Raw genomic sequence first — 27,049 nt, 5'->3', positions numbered from 1 at the left:
TAACTTGCTGGTTATTATAACCGAAGTTCTATTTTCAGTTATTTTTTTAACTTGGTTATGTATTTATACCCACAGAACATGACACTGCTTTCCAAGTGAAAAATCTTTTTGTAAATGTTACACACCTACGATTCCTGTTAAAAATTACGTGCATCATAATATGCGACAGTAAACAAGTTATATACTTCAATTTGTGACCTTGGCATATGATCAGAGGCATTTTCTTTACAGCCACAAACATAACGTTCTGGATTAAAAAACGAAAATATAAACCTGTGGTGAAAAGTATGTTGATGGACCATAACAAAAGACCACAAAGATAAATAAATGAGTTTACATGCAATACTACAGCAAAACAAACAATGACAGATATAAGCACCAAACAGTAGTGAACGTAATCAGATCTGCGTAAGAGATCTACCATGTAAGATTTGAATTAACATATACATGTATTATGACTATAGCATGCCATAACACTTAAACCAAAACATTTTTAACAAGATAACTGATTATTATATAAAGCTTACCACTCTAAAAGCAAGCAGCTTTTTCCCCTGCAATAGGCTTAGCATGGTCCACAGTGCTTCCAGACTCCACTCAGGTTTGTATGGAACTCTCTCGGTTTCATCATCTATAGCAGGAGGTCGAAACCCTGCCAGATTCACCTTGATTGCCTGGCAAGGAAAGTTCAGCAGCTCAGCTGGGATCTGACGAAGTCTGAAATACAAACACAATTATACATGGCATGTGTGGATAGGGAACTCAGAATAACTTTAGTTTTTCAAAGAGCCCTGTGAAATTCACTTTCTAATTTTTAGTTGTACTTTTAAAATTTTGTTTTATTAGACATATTACTAAAACAACTCAAATACAGACGTGCTCAAATTTGTTGGTACTCTTACAGCTCATTGAAATAATGCTTCATTCCTCCTGAAAAGTGATGGAATTAAAAGCTATTTTATCATGTATACTTGCATGCTTGGTATGTCATAGAATAAAGCAAAGCAGCTGTGAAAAGAGATTAATTATTGCTTATTCTACAAAGATATTCTAAAATGACCTGGACACATTTGTTGGTACCCCTTAGAAAAGATAACAAATAACTGGAGTATAGTGATATTTCAAACTAATTCGTTTCTTTAATTAGTATCACACATGTCTCCAATCTTGTAATCAGTCATTCAGCCTATTTAAATGGAGAAAATTAGTCACTGTGTTTAAGTTCCATGGAACCGTAGGCAACCTCCCTGGGCGCGGCCGCAAGAGGAAAAGCGACCCCAGATTGAACAGAAGGATAGTGCGAATGGTAGAAAAAGTACCAAGGATAACTGCCAAAGAGATACAAGCAAAACTCCAAGGTGAAGGTATGTCAGTTTCTGATCGCACCATCCGTCGCTTTTTGAGCGAAAGTGGGCTCCATGGAAGGAGACCCAGGAGGACTCCACTTTTGAAAGAAAAACATAAAAGGCAGACTGGAATTTGCTAAAATGCATATTGACAAGCTACAATCCTTCTGGGACCAAACTACCTGTTAACAGGTGCAGAAGTCTCATTGAGAGCTACTGAAAACGTTCAATTGCAACGATTGCCTCTAAAGGTTGTGCAACAAAATATTAGGTTAGCGGTCACATCATTTTCGTCCATGCCATTTTCATTTGTTTAATTATTTACAATATTATGTTAAATAAAAAATCAAAAGCAAAGTCTGATTTCTATTAAATATGGAATAAACAATGGTGGATGCCAATTACTTTTGTCAGTTTTAAGTTATTTCAGAGAAAATTGTGCACTCTTCGTTTTTTAGTGGAGGGGTACCAACAAATTTGAGCACGTCTGTATATGCTTACCAATAATATTATAGTATACATCATGTTTTAACTACATACATATACATTTTTTTTTTTTTTTTTTTTTTTTTTTTTTTTTACAAACAGACCACAGAAAAATAATTATAATTTCTCATTAGCGGCATTAACAGTAACGGACAGCCCCTACTTTAATCAATTACATGTATATACATATACACACACAGTGCCTATAGAAAGTCTACACCCCCTTTTCAGTTTTCACCTTATCTTGCATTATAGCCTGGAATTGATATATATATATATATATATATATATATATATTATATATATATATATATATATATATATATATATCTATATACACACACACACACACACACACACACACACACACACACATGTTTTTTTCCATATATATTTTCCATTTATCTACACAGCCTACCCCACAACTTCCAAATAAAAAAAAAATATTATAAAAATGTTCAGAATATTAAATTAAAAATAAAAACTGAAATAGCAATCATAAATTGGCTCAGGTGTAACCAAGTCGCCTTCAAAATCACATGTTAAATGGCCTCCACCTGTGTTAAATTGTAGCGATTCACATGACCTCAGGATAAATTCAGCAGTTCCTGTAGGTTCCCTCTGCTGGGTAGTGCATTTCAAAGCAAAGACTCAACCATGAGCACCAAGGCGCTTTCAAAAGAACTCTGGGGCAAAGTTATTGAAAGGCACAGATCAGGGGATGGGTATAAAAAAAAAATATCAAAAGGCCTTGAATATCCCTTGGAGCACGGTCAAGATGATTATTAAGAAGTACACTGACATAACATGTGAAAGAAGTTCAATAGGGTGTAGACTTTCTATAGACATTGTGTGTATGTGTGTGTATATTTCCCTTTCAATGGAATGACAACCATTACCGAACAGGAAGAGCCCTCTCTGACCACCAATCACTGAGCAGATATAAAAAAGCTGCCCTATCAAGGCCCTGCTGTGAAGGGGAAGTCCCTCCCATCTCCTGCTGAAGAGGGACGTCCTCACAGTAGCATATCGCCATTTTCTCTCTCACTTCACTAAGACAGGTCACAGATTGCTTTGTGCATTCTTTTCCCGAATTTGGCTGGTTTGTCGGTTTTTTAACAGTCAAATTAGATTTTTCCACAGTAGAATCACGCTTTCGAGCATTTTTTGAGAGTGTCACTACCTAATTCTCACATCAGTTTACTGACTAGAGCTGGCTAGGGGGCGCTCACCAGGGGACAGGCAGTCGCCGCGCAGGCACCGCTCCCCTTCCCCACGCAGGCGCAGACGATCCCCGTTGGTGTCGCCTCGAAGTCGCCCAAGCTCGGCTGAGCGGTGCTTTGTGGAACTAGCAGACACTGTAAGGGCTCAGCAGACCATGCTAGAGACCCTACTAAAATTGCAGGGCAGACTGCCCTTTATCACCGGGCAGCCCCAACTTCCTCATCCCCACTACCTAGACCTATAAAGACCCAACCTGTCCGTCTAAGCCTTGCAGAACAACGGATGCCATGCTAAGGAAAGCGTACACATCGGCAAAGCTGTCAGAGCAGCAAATGCCATGGCTATACTGGTGCTCTACCAGACCCAGTTAGCAGAGAGAGGCTGCAGGAAAGATCCACAGAGGCAGACATAGGGGAGATCATGGTTATGACTGAACTAATGGGGGAGTTAGGCCAGGCATCAGGGAGGTCGTTGGTGACCAATGGTGGCTGCTCGCTGGCATTTGTGGCTAACGCAAGCAAAAGTCGTGGAGACCGAGAGGGTGGCGTTACTGGATGCCCCCATTACACCGGGGCAGACATTTGGGGTAACCACTGATGTGAGCCTTGAGAGGTCCCACAAGGCCACCGAGATCGCCTCCAAATTCTCGCGCCTTCTGGCTTACCGTCAGAGCCCAAAGTGGCATTCACAGCCTGCTAGGGAAAAAATGGCCTGAATACTGGCCTCCACCCCTGAGCAGACAAGCAGGCAGGCAGAGGCAGAACTTGCGGCAAGGGACCACCGCCAGCCAGGGAAAACCGGTTCTCTGGTTGGAGACCGAGGCCGGGGCCTAAAGAAATATCCGCCCCCTCCCAAGCCCTAGGGAGACTGGCCCTGAGGGGCCCCGGCTGCTACCAACCCCCTCACAACTGGACTCGCCAACGGCAACGACCCATGGCAAGGCTGCACCCAGGACTCCTGGGTGCTAATCGACAATGAAACATGGATACGCTCTACAATTCCGCAACCCTTCCTCACCACCGTCGAACCAGCGAGAGCGATACTCCTTAAACAGAAGAACGCTGTAGGCTTGGTAAGTCCAAGCGAGGCCCTCAGCGGCTTTACTCCAGGTACTTCCTGGTGCCCAAAAGGGACGAAGGTTTCAGACCTATTCTGGACTTCAGGGTCCTCAACTTGTTCCTCAAACAAAGGAAGTTCAACATGTTGACAGCACAGCGAATCCTCCAGTCTGTCCAGCCAGATGACTGGTTCACATTGATCGACCTGCAAGACGCCTACTTCCATGTCCTGATCCATCCCGTGCACAGAAAGTACCTGCGCTTCGGCTTTGAAGGCAACGCGTACAACTTCTGCGTGCTGCCATTTGGCCTCTCGCTGGCGCCCCGCACATTTTAAAACAGAAGAGCAATACCACCACGGTAGCCTACATAAACAACCAAGGCGGCCTGCGCTTGCTGGGCCTTCAACATGCAGCGCACAGAGTCCTGTTTTGGATGCACAGAAACTTGCGTTCCATCAGGGCAGTTCACCTCCCCCATGTGGACAACAAGGCAGCAGACCTCTTGTCCAGAAGAGCTCCAGACAGCTCGGAACAGAGACTGCATCCTCAAGTTGCGAAACACATTTGGGAGAGGTTTCGTACCACTCAAGTCGACCTCTTTGCCACAGCAGAGTCCACTCATTGCCCCCTATGGTTCTCCATGGAGAGAGACGGGTGCCCCCTGGGAGTAGACTAGCTCACCCCTGGCCACAGGGGCTCTTGTATGCATTCCCTCCGCTACCTTTATTACCCCTGACACTAGAGCGGATCAGGGTGGAGAGAGCACAGGTTATGCTGGTTGCACCCAGATGGCCGAGATGCGCCTGGTTTGCTCTCCTCTCCGACATGTTGTCAGATCAGCTGTGTCAGCTGCGCAAGGACCTCCTGAGCCAAGCGGAGGGGCTATTAAATACGTGGTTTGCCAGATGCGGTAGTAGAAACACTAAAGTCTGCTAGGGTGCCGAGCATTAGAGTCCAGTACTCATAAATGGAAAGTTTTCCAAGACTGGTGCCTTGCATAAGGTCAAGATCCTGTAACCTGCCCTACTGAGATGATATTAACCTTCTTACAACACCTGTTTGATGCATCAAAATCAGCTTCTACTTTGAAGGTATACCTGGCAGCAATATCAGTATGCCACGACAAAATTGCCTCTCTATTCCCTGGGGCACATTTCCTGGCAGTGCAATTTCTTAAAGGGGCTCAGAGGCTTCGTCCGCCTATGAAAAGTATGGTCCCAAATGGGATCTAGAACTGGTACTGCCGGTCCTTATGGGTCCTCCATTTGAGGCCCCAGCTTTTTATATATATGCTCAGTGATTGGCGGTCAGAGAGGGCTCTTCCCATTCGATAATGGTTGTCATTCTCTTTCAGGGAACCAGGGTTACACACACACACACACACACACACACACACAAGCCCTACTATTGTGGGGCTGTTAATTGAACATACAGCAATCCACACATTTAAAACAAAACAAAAAAAACAAAAAAAAAAAAAACATTAAAAACACACACACACACACACGCACAGTATTTCAATCCCATTGTACTGACACAGGGTTCCAGGTTCTCAGTATTTAAACACTAAGCAAAGCAGATTCATTCATTCAAAATCATTCAAAACCAAAACTGCATTTGCTCCAGAACAAAGTTTGCACAACTTGAAATAAAGAATTAGCATACTAATACAAAATATAACCAGACAAGCCATATTTTCCCCCAAAAGGAATAAACAGCTAATGCTTAATGACGGTCTCTTTCGACTCCTGTTCCAGCCGACAGCTGCAAAATCTGTACATCATTATTTTGTCACTGCCAGCCTCATGCTCAAATTATTTGCAGTGCTGTTTAACTGGTTTGCTTGATTAAGGCATTTTAGAAACAAACGTCTCTTTTCTTCCTTCATAGTTTGAATTCCCAAACGACTCGCTACAAATTACGCAAGTGCTAGTCAGAGCTTCCTTTTCCCTTCAGACCGTATCTATGGTAATGGCTGAGCCTTGACAACTACATTTGCAAGTATTTATTAAAAAGTATTTTTTTGCATAAACCTCCCAATTTAAAAATGTCACTATTTGCTTTCTGATGATTTTTAGTTATATGTGTTGCATTTAGTTTTATTTTGGGCTATTTCGTATTTGTGAAAAAACTAAAGTTATTCATATATGGTTCACTTGCTATGGATTTAAAATTGTATTTAACAGTGTAGAAACTGCTTTAATCCACAAGATAGACATTTAAAATACAACCAACTTTCCGATACAGTATGTTAACTAAGACATGCATCAATTCGTCTGAACAAAACTAGGTTTTACAGATGGACTTATTTTTGCATCAGAATTCTTTTCGCTTTTAAACATTCCTCCTAATTACACTTGCCTCTCGCAATAAAATGTCGATTTGACAAAAGGAAAACTTCATTCTTTTACATCTTTTGTAATTCTTTCTTGTGTAATTATACTTTACTGTCTTAACATGACTTGACAGTTAATTCTATTTACTGTTGGGGAGAATTGCTGATAACACACAGACAGATGTACATTTAGGGTTAACAGCACAACTAATAGTCAGATATGCAAAGAAAGAGAAATATTTAAATGTACCTGTCAGTGGTCAAAGTATCCATAGAACCAAAGTCAACATGTATTATAAGGAGCTTAACTGGGTTAAGATTTTCAAATCCAGCCAGCTTTGCTCTGTAATACTGTCCATCACTGTACTTGGCGAGACAAGGTGCTCCTGTAAAAGATTAAGTGCTCAGTCAGCAATAGTGAAAACAGTTAGTGTGTATCAGAATCTTTCTGTGTCTACTTGAAATACTTGGCAGTTCAATTTTGAGAAATAATCAGCTGGGATATTCATTCTTCATTTTAGCTCCAAAAACATGTTCCTGAAAAGCCTGCCATTAGAAATGATTCTTATCTATTATGGGTACCAAAATATTCAGTAAGCAGGCATTCCAAGTAGGATAAAAAGCATCATAAACCAGTAGGGTGTCCCATTATTTTCTGAGCCAGTGCATGTTGCTTGAGTGGCAATAAATTCTGACCCTTATTATTTTATATGTTCTATGTTTCTTAAACCTGGTTGTCTTTACCTTCTTTCTTAAGCTGTTTTTGTTTGGCTGAGATTGTTTCTTTTGTTTGTGTAAACTGCTACAGGCTGCTCTGGAAAATGCTGCATTCAGTTATGACTGTGCAGGTAACGCTCAATGCTGCTAAGAATGCTTCAGAAAGTCTCCTCCATTTCCTTTATTTTTACCGACGAGATGACATTCAGAAGGCGTTTGTCCAGTTCTTTTTCAGGTATCTAGTGATTTCTCTCGTTTCTCCCACTGAACACAAATACAGCTTAGTAAGGTTTATGACAATGCTTTTCATCTTTCAAAAACATTTAATTTCTTCTGCTATTGGTGTGACCCTCTTTTTTCAAATTGTCCATATATGTTTTGAATGTAGCATATTCTCCACTTTCCAGCGTTTGTTGTAACTGGTGACAAATATGGTGGCTGTTGACATTAAGAGGCATTGCACACTGGAGAAGGTGAGGACATAGGAAGGAATTAATATGGAAAAAATGTGTCATGTTTTGACGCATGAACGGAATATCAGGATTTATTTACAGATGGCAGGATTGCTAAACATGCTTTCACTTCTTAAAATACACGTTCTAGTAGTTTTTCTGCTAGACAACAAAACAACAACAAATGAAACCCGACAGTTTCGACAGAGTACTTTTAGTAATTCAGGATCGATGCAAACCTATCAAATCAAGTGACGTACGATAATATATCTAACCTATCCAACAGAAATATTTTGAACCACACAAAAAAGGAGAGCTGCAGCCAGCAGCTTCAATTGACTGAATGATGCAAACAAGGCATTCCAGCAATGCAGAATCAACTGCTTTGGAATTTTTTTCAGTGAAGATTGACCAGATTCTGAAAGATCTGCCTTCTCTCTCTACAAATTTTCACGTTCATGATTCCAGACTACTCATGCTTCGGTACAAGTTGGGTTTTCCTGAAACTCAATCAGTTGCATTTCAAGGTAATCGAGCTCCAGCCACTCAAATTTCTCCAAATGCATACACGGATGTCAAGTCAAGGTTTACCCATGAAACTCGTGGTTTCGCAATTTTGAGAGTCTCACAGCCGTGCAATGGATTCACACGTTTGTGCCCACAACACGTCATTACTCGAACAGTCGAAGGAGAGGCTGTCAGACTGTCACTGTCTCGTTCATGCAGAAATTACCACAAAAATCAGAGAAATGGACATCAATCAGAATTTAATTATTAAAGTAAAAAAATATAATGTTTTTATGATGCCAGTGGTTATAAAGACAATAAAATGAAAGATGTCATATGGTAAGAAATAACAATTTGAAATTGATGATCACAATTTTCATCAATCTTTATTTCACCTTAATTTTAGTCAAAGTGATGGGGAGCACCACACACTGGTTTCATATTTCTGAAAAAACGACTTTTGTTTTTAATAGTGTTGACCAGTAATAATAAATAAATAAATAATTCACATTCATGTGTGATTTATTACGTTTAATTATTTATTTTCTGTGCTCTGTGAGCAAGTGTTTATTTTTGTTTAAACATTTTATTTATTTTTGTATTTAAAATAAAAACGGCGCACGCCAACTCTTTTTCTTGGAACTGCTGCTACCTGACCTGTGTGTGATTTCTTCTGGTCTGAGTGACCACAACACCATTTCCTACCACAACTTATTTTTCAAATCATGCCGTATTCATGAGTCCAGTTGTTTTGAAAGTTTTGGCTAGAACTTGAGCCAGAAGGGGTCCAATCCAGCTTTAACTTTTTTGCTTTTGAAAGAGCCATAAAGAACACAAAACAACAATAAGAATATAAACAAGAACAAGTTCAAATTTGAAACTGCAAGAGGTCTACAGACAACGTGTTCCATGTTCTGAAAATCAGAGACACTTGCACAAGCATAACTCTGGCTCCCTGAACTAGAAATCTAACCATTACCTCATGGATATTTATCCCTGAAGACCGTGAACCTGAACAGATATAACAAAGTCTGCTCGTCAGAGCTTGTGATGCAATCATGCCCACCCCGAGGGCACACACAGATCTCAATATCATTTTTCCTTCAAGACTGCTGCAATCATAGACCCAGCGACCTTGAAGGTTAATGGTTAAGGGTTATGATAATAACCTAACATTCCCTATCAAGCATGAAATATAACCATTACATGATGGTTAGACCTACCAAAGCTGTCGCACGGCAATTATTGCAGACAAGTGGAGTGTCACAAGGCTCAGCCAAGGCCACCTTGCGTGTTACCACGAGGAGCTCCAGTATTAATAGCTAGGGCTAAAAAATTGAGGGAGATTGGATCTACGACCTCCAGCCAATAGAACCGTGTAAAGATATGGAGTGTGGCCCACACTGCTGCATTCCAAATTACTTTGACAGATGCACCCTGGAACAAAGCCCCCGAAGTTGCCATGCCCCTGGTGGAGTGGGCAGTGAGCTTTTCTGGAGGGGGGGCAAGTTGGCTTGCTCATAGGCAGTCTTGACTGTCTGTGATCCATTTGGACAGCCCCATAAACTAAAAATTGTTCAGACTGCCTCCAACTTTGTGTTCGGCCCACATCATACGCTAATGCCCACACTGGACAAAGTGTCAGACTGGAAAGGAGACTGACTAAAATCCTCAGATTCCAGAGTCTGGTTAATGTGGAATGCCGTGATTGTTTTGGCCAAAAAGCAGGATTCGTACGAAGCACAACCTTTGTCCTGGCTTCTGCAAAAATTATGCAGGCTTTCGCAATTGAAAATGCTTGCATCTCACTCACACACTTAGCGGATGTGATTGCAAGTAAGAAAGCCGCTTTCAAAATATAAATATTTCAGCTCAACTGAATGCAAGGGCTCAAAGTGAGGCTTCATAAGTGCTTCAAGCACCACGTTAAGCCTCCAATGAGGGATAATTTAATTAATTAAACCTTTAATGCTGTGGGGGATTTTCCCTCATCGAATAGGTTCAGTAAAAATTGCACTATAAACTGCTATGGGACAGGTCGTGGAGTCAAAGCCCTTAGGCAAGCATTACATCTGAAAACGCCCCACTTGTACCAATACAGGGAACACAGTGGACTCTGGCATTCTGCAGAGTGTCAATAACCCTATCGGAAAGCGCCAAACGGCTCAAATGCTCGATTCAGGGGCCAGACCCAGAGCTGTAGGCTTGATGGGTTGGGATGCCAGAATGCCCCCCGCGCCTGACTGAGCAGGTTGTGACATTCGGGCAGGATCCATGGCAGTCTCCTGGGCCTGTAAGGAGCTACTGATGGCACTCTGGCCCGGTCCTGTCTGATTTTCTCCAGACACAGTGGGAGCATGGCGAGCGGTGGCAAGACAAACAGCAGCTGCCTCGGCCACTGGTGTGCCAAGGCATCTAAATTGCCAGCAGGTCCCCGGCTTCTGTTATGGAGAACCAGCGGGGACAATGGGTCGATTCCTGGGAGGCAAGAGGTCTCTGCTCTCCTGAACCGTTGCCAAATAAGGCACTGGGAACTCCCCTTGAGAGATCTGCTGCCTAGCTTATCACCCCGGGCTGCTCACAGGGAGAGGAGGTGATCGTACACCCAAAGCAACAGCTTGCAGGCGTCCATGGTGATGAGCTCCAGATGGCTCCCTGAGAAGGGGCCCTGGACATGTGGCAGCAAACCCCTAGAGCCGCTGCTCACCTTGTGGTTTGGTCCAAGATGCTTGCCTCTATGCCGGGAGGTGGTCTGGTCACAGGCGCAGCTGCCTGTGCTGGTCCCTGAAGCTGCTGGCACAGGGATAAAAACCCAGGCATATTCAATAGCAAGCAATGTACATTAAGAATCTACCGTTGCTGCCTCAGCTGCTAAAGACAATAACAGGACTGTCAACAAGGGGAACGGAGCAGACGTTGCCCCAATCAGACACACGTGCCTGTGGGAAACTGCTGCCCAGAGCTTTGATATTCCCGGATGTATGTCTCTTCCCTTGGCACAGAGCCATAGGGTAAGGACGCAGCCAGCTCTCTGTACAGGTGAGGGATGCACAGCGCTCTGTAGAGCTGCAGGAGAATCGTTTCTCCAGTGTATGCTTGGAGAACGCACACAAAACTTGCACAAAACGTCGTTTACCAGTGCCTCCTTATGCCGTTGCCTTAGGCAGAGCATCTGCTTGTCCACAGGCAGGCTGGCCTTGCATATATTTTAATGACAAAACCCAGTCATTATGCAAACAGCAAGCAATGAACCGTAAGAATGTACAGTTGCTGCCTCAGGCTGCTAAAGACAGTAACTGGACTGTCAACAAGGCCTGCTTGGTACTAGACAGGCAGGCTGGCTTTGTATGTGCCACTAGTACTGTGCTGTACAGTGTCTTGCAAGGCAGGGTTCGGTGAGTGTTATACTCAGGGGTGGTACACTCTGTACGGCACCGTTTGGTGGTGGTTCACCACTTGGTCAGATACCTTCGGTACGGTCCGGTTCAGTGGTACCCCTGGGCAGTGACCTCATACACTGTTCTGTACGTATACCTGGTCAGCAATGGAGCAGGTCTGTGTCCCAGTTACTGAAGAAGTAATATATAGGGGTGCCCACATGCATAGCTTTAGACAAACCAACACAGCCCTAAGACTGGGGAAAACCTGCTGTCAGAGCCGTGACAGCCTTTGCAATGGCACTGCACACAGAGACCAGGGCAGCAACGAAACACTGCGGGAGGGGCTGCGAGCAGTCAGACCCGAAGCAGAGCTGAGCCCAGCAACTAATTATTTTAAACAGTGTGTGTAAAATAAACAGCACATGTGAAAATAAATTGGACCCGACATGCCTGACAAGCACTGAATAAAACGGACAGATAAAGGTTAACAGTGTAATTACAAAAGTGAATAAGCAGATAAAAGTATATTCAACACTTATATGTTCATAGTCTTTCGTCTCAGGTCAGATGAAAGAAAAAATGATACTGAGATCTGTGCGTGCAGTCTATTTATGTCCTCGGGGTGGCAAGCATTACTGCGTCACAGGCTCCGACTGGCAATCTGTTATATCTATTCAGGTTACGGGGTCTTTAAGGACAAATACCCATGAGGTAATGGTTATGGTAATGATACCTGATAAGGAACCACACATGCGTGATTTACTTAATTTTTTTAAATTTCTGTGCGACTCTGTAGAAACGCTCACAAGTGTATTCTTGCACAAAGTATACACGTGCAATTTTTAAATTGTGCTAGCTTGTTTTACTTTGATTCAATTGTCATAAATAGCAAAGAATTTAAAGCAGTAATAGACGGCTAAGATTTTTAAGAATTTGAAAAGCGGTTGTTGTTTGCCTTTTGGTTCTGTAATAAATCGCCCCTGATCACTCAACCTTGTCTTTAACATACTCTATGAATCAATCTGCAGCCCAATTATCCTTGAAAACATATGCAGTAACTTATGTTATCACTGTACACAGGCTACAGTTATCAGGGTCTGACCAAAGGAGAGGAGGGAGTTTTTCATTTAAGTTTTCAGTCACTTTCCCTTCTAGTGCTTTGCTTTGTATTTCCATTCTACTTATAATTTTAATAAAATGGCATATTAAATTGTTACAGTTCACTCGTTTTGTTTTTAACCCCCCCCCCCCCCCCCCTTTGCTTGTTACTTTGTCTTTGTCAATGACAGTGGTAACAAAGTTAAGTGTGATCCAAACAATATTCAATAATGTTTATATATAAAAAAATAAATAAAATAAAAAAAAAGATCAGTGATGTTAAACACAATTTTGGAGTAATGATCAGCTTGACCTATAGTAGGTCTGCATGTTGTGGTACGTAAATCAATTTCTTTGAATTACTATTAGTATGTTTTAGGCAGGGATTTCCACATTGTGTGTTTCACAGATCTGAAGGTTAGGTGGCACAGTATTAACGAGATGCATGATGCTGCATCTGTTACTGAATAAAAAAAAAAAAAACTTTTCATAAAATGGTGTCTTGTTTATATAGATTACATTCCAAAGTACTGTAATCTGTTTGGAATAAATATTTTAGTAACACTCCTGTAGCATGTTAAACTCTTTTTTTCTCTCTGTCCTGACGTTACCAAGGCGTGACAGGGCTAATAGTCCTGGGTGCCACAGGTTCGCAACCCCTGTACTAGACCCTCTTTCCTCTCTTATTAAAACACTTTCAAAGAGCTACTGTGGATAGAATACCACCACAGCAATTGAAAACTATATAAAACAACCAATGATCATTTCAAAAGAAACTCATATATAAAATGTGATTAAATGAAAGAAGAAAATGTCCAAAAAATAAAAATGTAGAGATTAAAAATACAAAATACAGCAGAAAAAAATACAGTAAAATCAACAGCAAATAGCCCACCGAATAGTCTAGAAAACTTAGAATTACTTCAAGCCAGCTGATACTAGTCTACAATTTGCTGAAAAAATCTTCAAAGACATTATTACACGGTTCCACAAGATGTTGAAAAAAGCAAAAACATACTGGGGTCTCGCTCACAACAACTGATGATTGGAAAGCTACATTTTGTTGGCTTGTTACCGATTCCAATACAGAAGATGACGAAGTCTTTGGCACTGAGGAATGACAAACAGACAATATTGTGCCTGCTAAAGGTTGTTGTTTAAATATATAGTAAATGTGTAGTTTACAGTAGCTTCAGTTTGTCATTTTCATATAGGATGAGCTGTTATCTGAAATATAAATACATCATAATGTATTAATTTTACATGTTTATGCGATCATATAGAATTACTGCAATTGCTGCATTCGTTTTATATGGGCCATTTAATCTTGTTTACGAACTGTGAACATATTTGCAGTTCTATTTTACCACTGATCCAAATACTGTTTGTGTATGTTTCTAAATCATTATTATTACTATTTTTTTTTTTAAAGTAGTTATTTGCAATAAACATTTAATTCCCAAAAAACAACTACAATACATTTTTGGTAGCGTTGCCATCATACTATATGATTTTAATTGTATGCCTCTCCTTTTTCAGTAAACACACAGCTGCCAACACTGACGAAACAATGCAAAGAACATGCTGGAGCCGAAAACATCTTCACAGAAAAGCTCAGCCCAACTATCTGAAAACACTGATCTTTACAACCATTAAAACACTTACCTTTACACCTTTTTGAAATTAATCCTGTGCAAAATCTGACGTTTGTGACGACATTTTAATTAATCACATAAATGTACTACTGCAGTTCGTAAGCAATTTAAAATTAATTCTGCTGACAAAAAAAAAAAAACATGCTGAGCACTGTGTGTGTGTGTATATATATACAGTGCCTTGCAAAAGTATTCAGACCCCTGACCAATTCTCTCATATTACCGAATTACAAATGGTACATTGAAATTTCGATATTTTATTTTTAAACACTGAAACTCATAATCAATTATTGTAAAAACATTGGTTTTATATTGGGAAATATTTTTAAGAAAAATAAAAAACTGAAATATCTTGCTTGCATAAGTATTCAACCCCTGTGTTGTGGAAGCTCCCAGCTTGCACCGATGAAAGAAATTGCCCTAACGAGGACACAATTACATACTATTGGCCTCCACCTGTGAACCATTAAAGTCGCGGTCACATTTTCTGGATAAAAACCCCACTGTTGAAGGATCATTGGTAAGGCTGTGAATCTGAAGGAAAATGAAGACCAAAGAGCATTCTACAGAAGTTAGAGATAAAGTAATACAAATGCATAAATTAGGGAAAGGGTACAAAATAATATCCAAGTGTTTGGATATCCCAGTGAGCACAGTTGGATCAATAATCAGGAAGTGGAAGCTGCATCACACCACCCAGGCACTGCCCAGAAAAGGCCGTCCCCCAAAACTCAACGCTCAAACAAGAAGGAGGCTTGTAAGAGAAGCCACAGAGAGGCTAACAATCACTTTGAAGGAGCTACAGAGTTCAGTGGCTGGAAGTGGAGTAATGGTGCACCAGTCAACCATATCAAGAGCTCTGCATAACACTGGCCTGTATGGGAGGGTGGCAAGAAAGAAGCTGTTACTCAAAAAGTACCATCTGAAAGCACATCTGGAGTTTGTCAGAAAGCATGAGAGTGACCCAGCTGCGATGTGGGAAAATGTTTTGTGGTCAGATGAGACCAAGATAGAGCTTTTTGGCCAAAATTCAAAGCGCTATTTGTGGCGTAAACCTAACAATGCCCATGCTTCAAGACACACCATCCCTACAGTGAAGTATGGTGGAGGAAGCATCATGCAGTGGGGATGCTTCTCATCAGCAGGGACTGGGCATCTTGTTACAATTGAAGGAAGAATGGATGGAGCAAAATACAGGAAAATACTGCAAGAGAATCTATTTCAGTCTGCTAAAAAACTGAAGCTTGGGAGGAAATTCACCTTTCAGCAGGACAATGATCCCAAGCACAAGGCCAAAGCAACATTGGAGTGGCTCAAGAACAAAAAGGTGAATGTCCTACAGTGGCCCAGTCAACGTCCTGATCTCAATCCCATTGAGAATCTGTGGCACTATTTGAAAATTGCGGTCCACAAGCGTCGTCCAACCAACCTAAACAACCTGGAGCAAATCTGCCAAGAAGAATGGGACAAAAATCACTCCGACACTGTGTGCAAAGCTGGTACATACTTACCCCAAAAGACTTCAAGCTGTTATTGCAGCGAAAGGTGGCTCTACCAAATATTAATGTGTGGGGGTTGAATACTTATGCAAGCAAAATATTTCAGTTTTTTTTTTTTTTTTTTAAATATTTCCCAACATAAAACCAATGTTACCTTACAATAATTGAGTTTGAGTTTAAGTGTTTTAAAATAAAATATCAAACAAAATGAAATTTGAACGTACCATTTGTAATTCAGTAATATGAGAGAATTGGTCAGGGGTCTGAATACTTTTGCAAGGCACTGTGTGTGTGTGTGTGTGTGTGTGTGTGTGTGTATATATATATATATATATATATATATATATATATTACACACACACACACACACACACACACACACACACACACACAATTCTGCAGAGTCAACATCTTGGTTTGAACGATCACCCTCACCTTTTAGCTTAAAGTTGAATTTTCACCATTCATTTACAGTTTTTAATAACCATGCACCAATAATGCCTGAGGGGAAATATCTCAGCTCATGCTCATTTATTTTAGTGGACCAAAAAAGTTGCATGTTTTTATATATTTTTTAAATGTAGCGACTTCTATTTGACTGTTTCTCACCTAAGAAAGTGGTTTTTCATGATGTGCTTCTATACTGAACATAGTAGCTTTAAAAGTTTAATGTTTGTTTTGTGAAAATATTTGAAATAACAAAACAGTGGACATAGTGCAGCAATTTTGATTTGCATTTCATTAGTAAATAAATCTGTTAACTGCACATCTTGATTATTTAGTGTGAATATGTGCTGGGCTCTAACTTTCAATTTTAACCATGCCTAATTGTAAACATAATCTATCTGATGTTAATAATGCCTGTAAATTTCATCCCTGTGAGTCATCGCCTGTAACTCTAACTTGTAATAGGTTATCTGGACAACTCTAACTCTGAAAATGACCAGCGTGACACCACTGAGCAATTTACTCTTGTGTACTGCCTTTTAAACAGCTACCTCAACAGTTTTATCCAAGGTTTCCAAATTTCCACTCTCTGGGAATAGCATACATTTACAGAATTATGGTCCTGAAATGTTTTGCAAAAGATTTTCAAATTAACCAGTTCAGTTTCTACATGTGTTTTAGTCATTATTTGGATTGGCTATTTACTGATTGTTGTAATGGTTTACTCTAGAATGACTGCGCTGTATTAGATTATTGCATTTAATATTTATGGTGCAGTTTTATTTGTAATTTAAGTATTGCATATATGCAATATGCCGTTATAACACTGATTGTATGCTGTTGTCTTTGCTGCAGCTCGAGCCTTCTTGTCAAGGCAACCACAGTAAATTGTTACCTGGGTAAATTAAGGAATTGACTGACAGGGAAACAGAAATTTGTCACTGAATAGGAGACAATGCATCTGCACTGTAAATCTACCTCCCGACCAGGAAGGGCGCTAAGTAAGGCTGGTGATAAGCTTTCACAGGGATGGGCCAACTCGATGGTAGGACGGAACTGGAAATCAGCCATCTTGGTTAAAGGGTGTAGCTGCAAGACTGCTAAACAACTCCACTGGGATCAGCTGTGGTGTGCCCGGCGATTGGATAAACTCCATTGGGATCAGCTGTGGTGTGCGCGGCGATTGGATAAACTCTATTGGGATCAGCTGTGGTGTGCGCGGCGATTGGATAAACAACTCTGTTGGGATCAGCTGTGGTATGTGTGGCAATTGGATAAACAATTCCACTGGGATAAGCTGTGGTATGCGCAGCGATTGGATAAAGCATGCCACCATGCTGATTGCGAGGAGGAGCTTGGCAGTACAAAGGGAATGCAGCTACGCAAGTACAGCCCCTTGTGCTGAAAATATAAAAATCGAGCCTGATGTGTTGTTTGTTTTTAGACAGCTAACAATTGGAAGCTGAAGCCAACAAAGCCAGCAAAAACCCTGGATATCACCCAAATCAGCAAAACACCATTGGAGACTTCATGGGACACTTTCACTGGAAGCACTTGCCGTATTTCTTGGCACTGTGGATTACTCTGTGTGTGTATGTATGTGTTGTCGTCACGGAAATATAGTACATAGTCCTATTTGGAGCAAAACAGTTCAACAGCTTGTTATAATTACATCATGCTTATGCTACAAATACCTGCACTGAAGTCTGAGAGTGGTGGAAGACTGTCTGCATGCTGATTAACACGTTCTAAAGCTTCCTTCAAGTCCTCAGAATCTAGCTTGGCCTGCATGTCGTCGAGAGTTATATATACCTGAATACCAGAAAACATTTAATGTTATAATAAAACTAAAAGAAAAATCACTGAACAAGTTCAGTTTTAGTTCACTGTTAACTTCCAGCCTTAATTACATAACATTACTAAAGGTATTTAATTAGTATGTGCTTTACAGTGGCTTGCGAAAGTATTGACCCCCCTTGGCATTTTTCCTACTTTGTTGCCTTACAACCTGGAATTAAAATGGACTTTTTGGGGGTTTGTATCATTTGATTTACACAACATGCCTCCCACTTTGAAGATGCAAAATATTTTTTATTGTGAAACATACAAGAAATAAGACAAAAAAAAGAAAACTTGAGCGTGCATAAGTATTCACCCCCCCCCAAAGTCAATACTTTGTAGAGCCACCTTTTGCAGCAATTACAGCTGCAAGCCTCTTGGGGTATGTATCTATAAGCTTGGCACATCTAGCCACTGGGATTTTTGCCCATTCTTCAAGACAAAACTGCTCCAGCTCCTTCAAATTGGATGGGTTCCACTAGTATACAGCAATCTTTAAGTCATACCACAGATACTTAATTGGATTGAGGTCTGGGCTTTGACTAGGCCATTCCAAGACATTTAAATGTTTCCCCTTAAACCACTCGAGTGTTGCTTTAGCAGTATGCTTAGGTCATTGTCCTGCTGGAAGGTGAACCTCCCTCCCAGTCTCAAATCTCTGGAAGACTGAAACAGGTTTCCCTCAAGAATTTCCCTGTATTTAGCACCATCCATCATTCCTTCAATTCTGACCAGTTTCCCAGTCCCTGCCGATGAAAAACATCCCCACAGCATGATGCTTGCCACCACCATGCTTCACTGTGGGGATGGTGTTCTCGGGGTGATGAGAGGTGTTGGGTTTGCGCCAGACAGAGCTTTCCTTGATGGCCAAAAAGCTCAATTTTAGTCTCATCTGACCAGAGTACCTTCTTCCATATGTTTGGGGAGTCTCCCACATGCCTTTTGGCGAACACCAAACGTGTTTGCTTATTTTTTTCTTTAAGCAATGGCTTTTTTCTGGCCACTCTTCTGTAAAGCCCAGCTCTGTGGAGTGTACGGCTTAAAGTGGTCCTATGGACAGATACTCCAATCTCCGCTGTGGAGCTTTGCAGCTCCTTCAGGGTTATCTTTGGTCTGTTTGTTGCCTCTCTGATTAATGCCCTCCTTGCCTGGTCCGTGAGTTTTGGTGGGCGGCCCTCTCTTGCCAGGTTTGTTGTGGTGCCATATTCTTTCCATTTTTTAATAATGGCTTTAATGGTGCTCCGTGGGATGTTCAAAGTTTTGGATATTGTTTTATAACCCAACCCTGATCTGTACTTCTCCACAACTTTGTCCCTGACCTGTTTGGAGAGCTCCTTGGTCTTCATGGTGCTGCTTGCTTGGTGGCGCCCCTTGCTTAGTGGTGTTGCAGACTCTGAGGCCTTTCAGAACAGGTGTATATATATATATATATATATATATATATATATATATATATATATATATATATATATATATATATATACTGAGATCATGTGACACTTAGATTGCACACAGGTGGACTTTATTTAACTAATTATGTGACTTCTGAATGTAATTGGTTGCACCAGATCTTATTTAGAGGCTTAATAGCAAAGGGGGTGAATACATATGCACACACCACTTTTCTGTTATTTATTTTTTAGAATTTTTTTAAACAAGTTATTTTTTTCATTTCACTTCACCAATTTGGACTATTTTGTGTATGTCCATTACATGAAATCCAAATAAAAATCCATTTTAATTCCAGGTTGTAAGGCAACAAAATAGGAAAAATGCCAAGGGGGGGTCAATACTTTCGCAAGCCACTGTAAATCAGGATGGCAATATGTTTTGGGTGCCCTCTAAAATCTCAACAGGTACATTTTTTTAAAACATGGAAATTATGAGCAAAGAAAACAAAAACAACAAAGCCTTCCATTTAATATTTTCTAACCTGACAAATCAGATGGGACTTGCACTACCTACCACATTTGGGGTCTCAAGGTGTTTCACTATCACAGGAAAGAGTTTTCCCTTGTCGGGCACCACAGGGTAGGTATAAAAACCAATAGCAGGTTCATCCACTTCCAAGCCCTGGAAGAAGAGTTCCATTTATAATCAATAGACAACAAGAGCTTAAATCCTTTCAAATCACTGCATTTATTGCAACAAAAACAGTGTAAAACGTAACTATTCACAGAATCCCAAAATGTGACTCTTTGGCAGAATTATTGTCCACTTGTTTTCAGCGGCTCTATGTATTGCAATGTAGTTCAAACCAGAACAAGGCAGCATTGAAAAAGATTATGTATGTCGCTGGGACAGTGGCTGTTGTCGATTCTGCCCCCTCACAGCAAATGGGTACTTTGAATATTAACTGCTTTAAGCAAAGCGATAAAGTAAATAAATTAGTCAGTTTCCTTGGGTTTAACCTCATCACTTCAAATGTTTCTTTCAATCTTGAAAGCCACAGCATACAAGTTAAACTTCATGTTATTAAACTGTCAGAAAAAAAAAGTAAACAGCCAAGAAATAGTTTAAACACTGGCCAAGTAGTAAATATTTAACCAGAAAGATCCAAGTCAAATATGATTTTAAAACAGTAGAATGTGCAGTTTCATGGCTAAACCTTAAACCATTTTTACAGTATTTCTGGAAAAATCAAGAGACATCCCTTCCCTAAATAAATTAACTTACCTTGTAACTGAAGTCAAAATCCTCCAATTCATCATCAGCCAATTTCAAAATATGTTGCTAGCAAAAGCAATAACAAACATTTGTATTAAACAAATATTAAACAAACATAAAAAATGGGTCAGTTGGGCTGTGTATGTTGTGCTGTAATAGTAGTATGTTCTGTATTCTCCAGTGTTTTAGGACTAGGACAGTGTTTTCACCTGTGGCAAAGTGGTTGATTGTATACAGGTGCAGGAGTGATACAGTGCATGAAGGAAGCAGAAAGAATTATAATCCAGTTTGGAATGTTTTTATTTTGTAATTCCAGGACTGGCAACCATTTAACATGTAATGGACATAAGATCAAAAGTACCGTGATAGTATCAAATATCATGATACTGTGCATGGTATGGTAATGAGGCTCCCTAAATGAGTTATCGCAGGACACTAAATCACACACATACTTGTATACATGAACAAGTTTTCCTACAGAACAGCAGCTTCAGGGAGTGGTTAACATGTAGAAAACAGGAATTACTGATTAGAGGAAAAACCTCAAAATGGAGTGTAGTAACCAGTGGAGTACCACAGGGATCAGTATAAGGTCCTCTGCTCTTCCTAATCTACATTCACTGTTTGCTTCAGGACTTACAGATTGAGGGGGTCAATGTGTTTGATTGAGAGAGAACTAACCACTGTTTATTTTTGCCAACAGCGTTTACTGAGCTTTTGTTTCTTAAAAAATAAAAAGTATACCATATAGACACCTTGTATCTACAATAGTCATCACTTTTTAGGAGATTTTGGCCTAACTGTCACTGTGACGCTGGTGTATGAGTAGAAAAAGAAAGAAAGAAAGAGAGAACTGTCGTTGAAATAAATGCTATACACCTTTTCCTTTTGCTACTTAATAGTTTTGTGAATCTCCATACAACTTTCTGGATAAAGGTTACAGCTTTTGTAAAAGCAAATTAGTTTAAATGTTAGTGTCCCTGGGTGGCAAGGCCATTGATTTAATATAAACATTAATAAAAACCAAAGCATTGCAGCAAACTGTACACATCAATCCCCACACACTGCTAGGCCATCATTACTAAAACCAGGAACCAGGTCTGGATTCAATAGAATAACCCTATCCACTATTTCCATTACATGAGTAGATATTGAACTTCATGCTGATTTGAACTCTGCTCTCGCCAAGATAAGCACCAACTAAGACGTAGCTTTGCAGTAAACTAATGTGATCCATCTGCATCTCCATCCATTTGTGTTGTTTTCCATATGATAATGTAGATATCCTTCTGTCTGGTGTTGATTGCTGAAGTGTAATGCTGGCTCCAGGGATCAGCTTATCATCCCCCCCCCCCTACCCCCATCCTGCATCCTGTCTAAAATGTTGAAGGTGATGAACACAAAGGACATGAGGGATCCTCACCCACCCAGAGATTTAGGTTCTGTGGTGATGGGAGAACATCATATGCTGATCTGATGAGGAAACTGATCCTGCTCTGTTCCATTGTCCACAAGTCTTGCCAGCTGATCTTGCGTTGTTCCACACTCTCCCATCTCATCCATTCTCCCTGCTTGGCCTGGGAAATGGCTTTTACACACCTGATACTCTCCTCCTGCTTTTGCACCTAATTGACTACCAGCTTCCTCCGTTGAGCTGGGGTTGCCTTGTGCCATGTAGGAGGAGCTGAACTGAGACCAAGACCTCCTTTTCCATGCTGAACTTGCCCCATAATATCTCCGATTCAAAGGGCAGCCTTGGCATCTCCCACAGCTATTTTTGCTGTCCATTTTCTTCCAGTTTTCAACAGAGGTGCTGCCTCCCTTACGCATATGTCGCGTAAATCTACTAACGTCATTTCCAGTCTGACTTTGATGTACTTAAACTCCTCAGTTAGAGCAGAGATTGGCAGCTGCAGTACTCCTTTACCATAAAGTGCCACTCTGCTGAGGCAGCGTGGAACTCCCAACCATTTCCTGATGAATGAACTGACTGAAGCTTCCAGCTTCTCAACTGTTGTCAAGGAAACCTCATACACAGTCAGTGACCACAGCAGTCTTGGAAATAGACCAAACTGAAAGCACCAGAGTTTGAGTTTGCCTGGTAAAGCGCTGCTGTCTATGCTCTTCAACCCTTCCACTGCTTGTTGTCTAACTTCTCCCACACAAACTGTGTCCTTCAGATCCCCATCGTACCATCTCCCTAGACTTTTCAATGGCTTCTCAGACACTGTTGGTATTGCCTCACCATTAATGTAGAACCTTTTATCTACTACTTTGCCTTTAATTATAGAGATGCTCCTTGATTTAGTGGGCTTGAATTGCATTCGTGCCCATTCAATATTATTGGTTAATTTGCCCAATAACCGATTAGTGCAGGTTACTGTTGTTGTCATTGTTGTCATGTCATCCATGTATGCTCGAATTGGTGGTAGTCGCATTCCAGAAGCCAAGCGCTCCCCTCCCACTACCCATTTTGATGCCCTAATAATTACTTCCATTGCCATGGTAAAAGCCAGTTGAGAAATGGTAGATCCTGCTATTATTCCAACTTCTAGGCATTGCCATGTAGTGATGAATTCTGAAATTGCAAAACTAAATTGCAAATCTCCAAAGTAGGCTTTCACTAAATTTGTTATTGTCATTAGTACACTGAAAAAATCAAATGCTGCCCAAAGAAGTTCATGAGGCATTGAACCATATGCATTAGCTAAATCCAGGAATGTCACATGGAGCTCCTTCCTCTCTTTTTTGCTGATTGAATTTGTCGCTAGATTACGCTGATGTGTTCCAAGCATCCTGGGAAATCTGGAATGCCTGCTTTTTGTACTGAATTGTCAATGAAGCAGTTCTTTAATAGGTAGGTTGACAATCTAAGTTTAACAGGGAAACAGGACGAAACTGACTGATGCTTGCAGAATCCTTTTCTTTTGGTATAAAGACTCCACCTGCTCGGCGCCATACTCTTGGTACAACCTGTTTTTCCCATGCCACTTTCATCCATTTCCACAGGATTCATAGAACTCAGAAGCACACTTCATTAGGCCCTGGAGATGATGATGCCCTTGCTTTTTTTACAGCTTGCTCTACTTCTTTCCACTGAGGTGCACCGTCCTCCATTTGGTATTCGGGTGGATTGATAGGTGGGATGTCTGAAGGAATTGACATTTGAATCTGTATGTGTTTCCTCCAAATCTCTCTCCAGCTCAAACTTAGATGATTTTAGTGTGCCATTTCTCTCACTGGTGGATATCTTCTTTACAAATTTGAATGGATCTTTATAAAAGTTATAAAACCACCCTATGAAGTCATACAATGTTTTAGAAGCGCACTTCCTATAACGTGTGGAATGCGAGTGGTATGTGCTGCGTTGTCACATAAAGAATGACTGTGGCGAGAGAGTGACGATCTTCTAAACTGCATGGAAACCCAGCGAATGACAGAGACTTCTAGTCGAAACATTTGACATTGATTGATTTTAGTTCATTTTAGTATTTCTAAATTCAGCATTATTGAGTGTTACATAGTTATGGATGAAAACTTTGACTATAGCTTCTGTCTGTTCAAATACAACCTACCTTTGTCAACATAACAGATTTATCCTGGACAGCATGCTGGTGATGCTCCATTATCGTGGCAAGTGACATGCCATCAAAGTGAATCTGAACCAACATCTTCTCTTTCGGGTCTTTTGGCAGCTCCTAAGTCAACAGAACAACAAGTAATATCTTGAAGTAATAACAAGATAATAAATCTGAGACCAGACCAGCATAGAATAAGATGATTGAGTACGTCAGACATAGAAACATTTACAACACACCTCAAAGAAAAATCTAACTTGAATGCAGTGCTCTAAATTACATTATAGAAGTTAATCAATTTTTACTTGATCAATTGGGAAAAGATTATTGATTATCTTTAACAACTATAAAACCACAACTACAATAGGAACAGGCAAAATCATACGTTACCATAATATCCACATTAATGTATCTATGCTGAAGTAATTCTTTAAGAAGGTGAACTGCATCTGGCTGCCAGACGTTGCCAACCTGAGACAAATGATCCAAGAAAAGGATTGTCATAAATTAACAAGTGCAAACGAATATGCAAAAAAATAAAAAAATGTAATGGTTACTTACAGGTAGAAGCCCATAAAGCTGACAGGGGATGCAAAGCTGTGGGACCTCTTCAAACAGAACTGTTGGGAAAATGTGGCACACCGGAATCTTCTCGATAAACCCTTGATCTATATACCGTACCTAGTCATTACATAAAACGAGGGAAATAAAAAATTAAAAAAGGAGCCATTACTACATTCTACAGGTAATACATTTTTATTATGCCGCTCCTGGTTGAAATGTTATATTTGGAAAGAAAATGAGTTTGACAGGGTTAGAAACTAACAATATTGTACTACTAGTCCAAAAGACTAGTACCTTTCGAAACTTGCTAGCTCTGATGTAACCTAGTTAGACCATACGTTTTACTGTAGCCCTGAAGATGAAATTGTTAGCTAGGTGGCTGCATTATTTTTTTCATTATTATAATTTTTTTAATTAGCAGTGGGAGAAACTTCTTCAGTATGTACAGTAGAATCTGCCAGAACTGACAAGACGCTGAATCTACCAGGTTGGACACTAATGCAAGCATAACAAATAGAGAAGAAAACAAGGGAAATGCAGGTATTTTCAAGAAAGCTGGGAGACTTTGTATAAATGGATTTTAATGTGTGAAGGATGCCTTCCTTTTTGTCAGAGCCACCAGTGAATATTTTACTTTTTAAACACTGCAATAACTAATATAATCTGACAGATCCGGGGATTTATTTGCACTATGCGGGGACCTTATTTTCCCCCACTGGTGCTTAAGCCCCGGAGCACTCACTGCACCCATTATCAGAGATTAAAGCCTGGTTTTCAAATGAACCGATTATTGCTCACCAGTACTGAATTGGTATAAGAAAAGTGTGTTTTAAAGTAAATTTCAGCTTCCAATCACAAAGTATGCTGACGATAATGTAAACGCCACAAACCTACAGATAGCGAATCCCAAACGTTAAAACGGGTTACTGTTGTACACGTAAGAACTCAACTTTATTAAGAATAAACTGTGTTAAGTTTTAAGCAACATATTACAGTAAATGTGCATTATTGCAATTGCTTAATTATTAGTTTTAAAAATGTTTAGTAAAACATGGCCTATTTTTTGACCTTGTTAGTACAACTAGCCCCCTTTGCTAATTACTTTTTTTTTCATTTGTGGGGGGGGGGGGGTGTTTGTGTGTGTGTGTGGTGGAGTTGGGTCGCAACACAGTATACATCTCCACATTTATGTAAAATGACTTTACATGCAACTTGTTTCAGTAAATTAAAAACGGCCAATAAACTTTACATCCTACGCAGAGGGAGAACTCAAACATATAAAGTCACAAAATGAAGTTGGCATTGCAGGGGAGATGAAGGGAGGTTTCAGTTCCAAGGGACTGTTTTGTAAGCATTATGAATGCTTATTCACACGTTAGAAAACTGACTTTTCCTGAATTTAACGCAACACTGTGAACACAAGCATATATGTGTACAAAAGGGTATAGAGCTGCTGCTCTCTTTAATCTTCATTTTTCTATAGCGCCTTTCATAGTGGACCACCATCACAAAGCGCTTTACAAGATACAAGACCAGGTTGTGTGAACTATGCCAGTGATTTTTTTGCGATGTAAAATCTTGGGAGGACCGCCTAAGCGTTATTTCGAGCCGCCCAAGGAAAAATCCTGAAACTTGTATTTAAATTGTCTCAATACAAGCCTATTTTTAGAAGGGCGAAATGAGTAGTGCATTTTCATGTGACAGGGGTCGCGCGTCATTCCATTAAGTCTGCGGTCAGCAGCAGTGACAGTAGAGTGAGGCAAGTCGAGTGAACTCCCGCCTCTGCTGTCACTGAGTGGTCGAGTGGATTTGAAGGAGAAACATAAACTATAGTCGCAATGGACAAGACAGGGAAAAATGACTCAGTTCTTCAGACCGGGAAAGAGAGCATGAGTGGTAGATGATGACGGTGAAGCGGCAAGGTAATCACAAAAGTTAAGAAAGTAAAGGACGTGACAGCTCTGATAATTGATGGTTAAATCCGTTGTATCAACAAAATAAAATATCTAGACAGCAGTCAAGAGTGACTGACTCAGGAAAGAGGAAACGCTACTTTTAAATAGCAAAGAATATCTGCAAGCTATGCTAGGGTTGCCACCTGAGATACGAAAATACCAGACCCCCCTCCCGCACAAAATAAAGCTGTTTCACTAATGAATCAATAAGCAATCACAATCTAGCAAACTTTGTACAAA

At 40.4% G+C, this 27,049-nt stretch overlaps 1 protein-coding gene across 1 annotated transcript in view; it reads right to left on the bottom strand.

The window, feature by feature from the left end:
• Positions 1-333: 333 nt before the first annotated feature.
• rnf17 (ring finger protein 17) overlaps positions 334-27,049 on the bottom strand; it is a 37,241-nt gene continuing 10,525 nt past the window's right edge. The window contains exons 3-11 of the mRNA XM_041259963.1: positions 24,852-24,971; positions 24,681-24,761; positions 24,288-24,410; positions 20,722-20,778; positions 20,011-20,118; positions 17,901-18,018; positions 6,702-6,837; positions 528-717; positions 334-345 (exon numbers count right to left, since the gene is read on the bottom strand). Coding sequence (XP_041115897.1) covers positions 334-345; positions 528-717; positions 6,702-6,837; positions 17,901-18,018; positions 20,011-20,118; positions 20,722-20,778; positions 24,288-24,410; positions 24,681-24,761; positions 24,852-24,971 — 945 coding nt within the window. The remainder of the gene's footprint in view (positions 346-527; positions 718-6,701; positions 6,838-17,900; positions 18,019-20,010; positions 20,119-20,721; positions 20,779-24,287; positions 24,411-24,680; positions 24,762-24,851; positions 24,972-27,049) is intronic.

The sequence above is a fragment of the Polyodon spathula genome, chromosome 9 (genome assembly GCF_017654505.1).
Source record: "Polyodon spathula isolate WHYD16114869_AA chromosome 9, ASM1765450v1, whole genome shotgun sequence".
In the NCBI taxonomy this organism is placed as follows: domain Eukaryota; kingdom Metazoa; phylum Chordata; class Actinopteri; order Acipenseriformes; family Polyodontidae; genus Polyodon; species Polyodon spathula.
Note: the sequence above shows the minus strand (reverse complement) of the source record. Positions and strands in the feature narration are given on the sequence as shown.